Source organism: Sesamum indicum, linkage group LG8 (assembly GCF_000512975.1).
Source record: "Sesamum indicum cultivar Zhongzhi No. 13 linkage group LG8, S_indicum_v1.0, whole genome shotgun sequence".
In the NCBI taxonomy this organism is placed as follows: domain Eukaryota; kingdom Viridiplantae; phylum Streptophyta; class Magnoliopsida; order Lamiales; family Pedaliaceae; genus Sesamum; species Sesamum indicum.
This window is the reverse complement of record NC_026152.1, coordinates 3,053,741-3,059,763: the sequence shown is the minus strand read 5'-3', so window position 1 is coordinate 3,059,763 and position 6,023 is coordinate 3,053,741. Positions and strand designations below refer to the sequence as shown.

General features: G+C 37.3%; 1 protein-coding gene across 1 annotated transcript in view; it reads left to right on the top strand.

The window, feature by feature from the left end:
* The window catches only part of LOC105167518 (AUGMIN subunit 5), a 10,313-nt gene continuing 4,632 nt past the window's right edge, over positions 343 to 6,023 (top strand). The window contains exons 1-6 of the mRNA XM_011087285.2: positions 343 to 1,115; positions 1,678 to 2,217; positions 3,448 to 3,586; positions 3,906 to 4,082; positions 5,145 to 5,354; positions 5,959 to 6,011. Coding sequence (XP_011085587.1) covers positions 640 to 1,115; positions 1,678 to 2,217; positions 3,448 to 3,586; positions 3,906 to 4,082; positions 5,145 to 5,354; positions 5,959 to 6,011 — 1,595 coding nt within the window. The 5' untranslated portion in view covers positions 343 to 639. The remainder of the gene's footprint in view (positions 1,116 to 1,677; positions 2,218 to 3,447; positions 3,587 to 3,905; positions 4,083 to 5,144; positions 5,355 to 5,958; positions 6,012 to 6,023) is intronic.

Below are 6,023 nucleotides of genomic sequence, written 5' to 3'. Positions count from 1 at the left end.
AAATTTGAACTATATTTATTAAATAATGATGAATTTCAAATTATTTTAATACGAAGTTACTTAAAATTATTTTTTCAAAATTCAAATATATCAATCTAAATAATGATACATAAATTTAAAATAATAGTATTGCTTTCAAAATAAATAAATAAATGACATTACATCCTTGTTTTTGATGGAAAATTATAAGAATTGACAATGTTTAATACTCGTACTCGTTTAAATCAAACTGACAATTCTGAACGGGTGGACTGGGGACCCGTCGAACATGTGATATGGATCAAGATCCGATCCAATAGTTGGTGGTGGAATCGGAATGCGCAGACTCTATTGGGCATTCGGGCGGGCTTCTTAACTTCAAACTCTCTCTCTCATCAATTTGTCCACTTCCAATCGTGGTACATTTCGGTGTACTTTAACACGCTGTCACGAATACGTGTATGAATACAGTATCTTATCAAGTGAGCGTGCACAGTTCTGCTCAAATTTATACTTGATTTCATCTTCGCCGGCAATGTTAGATCTGTTGATTATTTAATTGAATCAATTTTTGACTGATCCGGCGAAAGTTTGGTCGCTATAAAGATTGAAGATCCACTACAGTCCACTTACAAAACCCTAGGGCTATTCACTTCCGCAATGCAGAGCTCATCGGGCACGGTGGCCCAGCCCGAGGCAATCTTGGAATGGCTTCAGAAGGAAATGGGCTACAGACCTCTCGGACAATATGCATCTTCCGCTAAGGCCTCAGCACCCACCGCAGAATCGCTTCGTAAGATTTGCCGAGGGAATATGATCCCAGTATGGAACTTTTTGATAAAGAGGGTGAAGTCGGAGAAGACGGTGGAGAATATCCGGAGGAACATTCTTGTACATGGTGCGGATGATGTTGATAAAGGGAGGAGGAAGGAGAAATTGGGAATGGGGAAGGAGACGAGTGGCGGCAGTAGTAGTAGGGAGATAGCATTGCAGGAGAGAGAGTTGGCGGAGAAGGAAGTGGATAGGTTGAGGCAGATTGTGAGGCGGCAGCGCAAGGAGTTGAAGGCTAAGATGATTGAGGTCTCGAGAGAGGAGGCTGAGCGCAAGCGAATGCTCGATGAGCGGTCAAATTACAGGTTCATTATTTGTTTGCAAAACGCTAACTATATTAACTTTTTGGTAATGGTTAATTTTCTGATTGGTTGTAGAGGAAGTTATGTAATGCTGTACTGTGGATAAAATTTTCTTATCGGCGTTTTTAACTGGGCCTAGGGTTATTTATGCTTAATAAGTAGTTGAATGGGCGGTCTAATAGTGCTACAATTGGTCTCAGACTGTCAGCAGAGTGCAAGTGCCCAAAACATAGTAGAAAGACAGGTTATTTTGTAGTGAAAGAAGTATGTTTGAAGTTGAAGGTGAGATCTCAGCAATTACATGGTCAAATCCCTTTGGTTGGTAGTTGTGTTTTCTGTATATTTTATGTGCGGATGATTGCTGTTAGAATGTGGAGTGGTAATTGAGTCCTTTTCACATAGTGATTTGATCTGCTAATCCGACCGTCTATTGATAGAAGAATAATCTTGGAGTTTATATATAACAGATGCTTAATAATGCAGAAGTTACAATGGAAATGACTAGTTTTTTTTTTCGAAATCCTTGTTGAGCAACGTAATTAATAGACCGATTCTCTATTTGTAGGCACAAGCAGGTGATGTTGGAGGCCTATGATCAACAATGTGATGAAGCAGCAAAAATATTTGCTGAGTACCATAAACGACTCCGGTCCTATGTAAATCAAGCTAGGGATGCTCAGAGATCCAGTGCTGACTCCTCTATTGAAATGGTGACCAGCTTCCATGCAAATAACGGGAAGGAACTCTATTCAACTGTCAAAGGCAGCAAAACTGCAGAAGATGTCATTCTTATTGAGACAACAAAGGAAAGAAATGTTCGGAAAGTGTGTGAATCTCTTGCCATGCAGATGTCTGAAAAAATTCGCAGCTCTTTTCCAGCTTATGAAGGAAGTGGAATCCATGTGAATTCTCATTTGGAAGCTGCAAAATTAGGCATTGATGTTGATGGTGATTTACCTACTGATATTAAAGATGTGATGGCAGATTGTCTAAAAAGTCCCCCTCAGTTACTGCAAGCGATCACTTCATACACCCAAAGGCTGAAAACTCTGATCAATCGAGAAATAGAAAGAATTGATGTTAGAGCTGATGCAGAAGCATTAAGGTATTCTCGTGAACAAAGGACCCTTTATCCTGTGTTTTCATGGTATTAAAATTTTGATGCTGTATTTGTTGAAACCAAATTAGAAATTCTAATATATTTTTTCTTGAACGCCTTTTGAATAATGTTTTATTAGTCAGAACATATATGCTTTGCGTCTATATAGTACTGGCAAAAGTAGCATGCTTACCAGTTATGAACTATGCTGGTGCCTTAGTTTTTGGATGTCAGATGGCACTCTGTTGAGCCTTATTGTAATGAAGCTCATCTTCTCAGTTGTTTTCTCTCTGGCTGCTCTTGCTGCAAAAAAAAAAGCTGTCGTATAATGTAGAAACAAGCCACAACTTGGAGAATGACATTTTACTCGTGAATCTGATTGATTAAGTGATTCAATAAGATCCTCTTTCACCTTACTTGACTTTGATATGATCTTAAGAATTGATTACTTAAATGTTTTCGCTATTAATTTAGCTCATTACTGCTCCTTATATATTATTTGTTTCTTTTACATTGTGTTGTGTGCACTTTTAAGAACTAACTTTTCAAAGTTGGTTTCATGTGCGCACTTTAAGTGATTCATGATCTGATGGATCTCAGTCGAAGTAAGAGCATTGTCCGGTTGACAATTCTGTCATCTTCTTAATATCATTTTGTATGAGATTACACTCCAAAGTTGTTCTGTCTTACATGATATCGGCGTTTGCATTATCTTTGCGAAATCCCTTCTGTTCGACTTTTGTGGTTTGTGTTTACAAACTTATGGTAATGGGTTGTGTTGGCTCATTTGGACTGCTTCACGTGTCAGCAATCTCATGGGTGTGCTGCGTGCATTAAGTAATGGCTGTGTTTCATTTGCATAGTGTCAATTTGGATAACTTATTACCTGTATGACTATAGGCTTGTCTTGTACTATCCAGCTGTTGTTATTTGTTCAATTTGGGATATTTTCTTGTGGTTGTACATGAGCTTTTTCTTCTCTCGAAACTCTATGGTGATTGGTTGTTCATTCCCATGGGCTTTAACTGACTCTTCTTTTTCCGCAAATGCATCCACTCTCTCTTTACCTAACATATATTTCGCAAACTCTTCTTCCTACTTGTTTTATGAAGATTACTTAATATATTCACCAGGATATCTGATTTCTGCATCTAAGTTTCATTTGTTTGCACACACCTAAGTTGGTGCCAGTTGTTGCCATGCCAAGTTTTTTATGTTTGATTTTATATTATGAAGGTACAAGTATGAAAACGATACAATAACTGAGGCTTCTACTGACATAAGCTCACCATTACAATATCATCTTTATGGTAATGGGAAACTTGGGGGCGATGTTCCTTCAAGAGGGACTGAAAATCAACTTCTGGAGAGACAGGTATATCTGTGTATTAAATGACCACCATATAGTTGATTTCACCATTCATCCTTGCACTTTTGTTTTATATACTTTTTCTTTCTGTCCTAGCCCCTATTGTCTTGCTGAGTTTTGCAGCCTAAGGGATCCAATGCCATATACCTTCTTAGAGCCTGCTCTTTTTCTGTCCTTGTACTTTTGCAGATATGATCTCTCTCCTAATGTTTTCTCTCTCTAGTGTAACTTTATATCCTAGGTAGCTACATACATCCCTAAAAATCTTCAAAAAAATTCGGGTTTCTATTTTCATTTTTTATGCATTATCATACACTTTCTACAGAAAGCACATGTGCAACAATTTTTGGCCACCGAAGATGCACTCAACAAGGCTGCGGAATCTAGAAACATGAGTCAACTACTATTGAAACGTCTCCATGGGAGTGGTGATGCAGTTTCCTCACACTCACTTGTTGCTGCTGGAACATCACAGAATATGAGCAGCCTAAGGCAACTTGAGGTAATATTTCATATGCTTATTCTAATTTATGTTATGTTGGTTTGAAATCAAAATTATATGTAATATGGACTAACGTAAATGATGCTTTCATGTTTTTCTGTGTGATGATATAGTTTCATTTTTACGTCTACTATATACTTTGTCTTTGTTTAGAGCATGTTGTATTTCTTGATTTTGAGGATCATTTAATGATTGTTACCTGACCTTTTTCCTCTTTTTCGATTTCATCTTTTTGATTTTTCTGTTTGCTTAACATATTTCAGAGCCTAAGAGTGCTCTGTAGTTGCTACTTTAAGCCCTTGCCAAACTTAGATACTAGAGAAAGATCATTTGGAATTTTCCTATTTTGAGATGTAATGAATGGGTGGTTAAGGATAATTTCTCCGTATACCTTGACTGCCTGAGGAAAAAGGTTATATAACAGAGGTGGCATTGTTATAGAAAGAGAAAAAAGTAGCAAAAAGAGCAGTGTTATTCCTGAGGGGATTTCTCATGATGTTCAGTGCACCATCCTTTCTTACCAAGTCTGTATTGACAATAAACTCTTTTTAATCTTTCCTATGCTGACATGGGCAAATAAACTAGGTTCTAAGGTCACTGATAATCTTGAAAAGAATAATGAAAAGAGAAAAGAAAACTAATGTTGAATGGATCCTTGTTAGGAGGTGGATAGTCTTGCCATATTAGCACTGATAAGATTTTATGTAATAGTTTTGTGTTTCTTTGTGTTCTAAGCAATTCTGTTGGTTATTTTGATTGCATGAGGGATGTCTTTTTTAGTTTTGAGGTTGTATGTTGGGGGTGGGACAGCAAGGAGCAAGGGTTTGGTCAGACCTTGAACATATTACGTTGCTGCTCTGGTAACTTAAGATGTTGCTTGAAGTGGGAAAAGCTCTGTCTGTGTTGATTTAGTTCGGTTTATATCTATATCCTTGTTTGGGTAGGCCTTCAATTGGTCTTGTTTCCTGCATGCTAATTTTGACCTGTGTAATTGTGACTGATAACTTTTCTCCATTTGACATCAAAACCTTTCTTGGCACGCGATTTTTCTGATGCTGGTAGTTAGAGGTTTGGGCTAAGGAAAGAGAGGCTGCTGGATTGCGTGCTAGTTTGAATACATTGATGTCAGAAGTACATCGCTTGGACAAATTATGTGCTGAGAGGAAGGAAGCTGAAAATTCTTTAAGAAAGAAGTGGAAGAAGATTGAAGAGTTCGATGCTCGCAGATCTGAGTTGGAAGCAATCTACAAATCGTTACTTAAGGCAAACATGGTAAGATCACTTATTCATTCACTCACTCGCAGGCACACACATCCATCCTACCCTTGCAAGGACCTATCTGTTTTCAGCCCTTGCCTTAGCTAAATATAGTATAAACAATTTTAAAAGACATTATTATGGCTATCTGAAGCTGGCGCTTTGTCAACGGGCCTACTTGGATTTTAGTGCACGGAATCCATGCATATCATTCAACTATGTATCATGTCACTGTTTACTAAGATCAGGACTGCAAAAGTATAACATTTTTTATATGCATATATGGTAAAATTCTCTAGTAAAAACCACATTAAAAGTTTGCCTGAAAGAACAGGAATGATAAAAATATATATATCTAATAAACGAGTATAGTATGATTATAAACCAAATTCAGGAATTCACAATAACTTTGTTCAGTTATTGAGGCATTATTTTCTAGAGCAGCATAATGGCATCTATGAATGTGGTTCCATCCTTTGGAGTTCTAAGATTTAGTTTCTGGCCTCTTTTAAGTAATTTGCATATGAAGTTAGGAGAAAGGAAAAATCTTGCACATATATGCTTCTGCGTACGTTGTGTCGTAAACTATTATTTTTGTATTTTTCCCTTATAATTGTAGGATGCTGCTTCTTTCTGGAGTCAGCAGCCATTAGCTGCAAGGGAGTATGCATCAAATCATTCCTG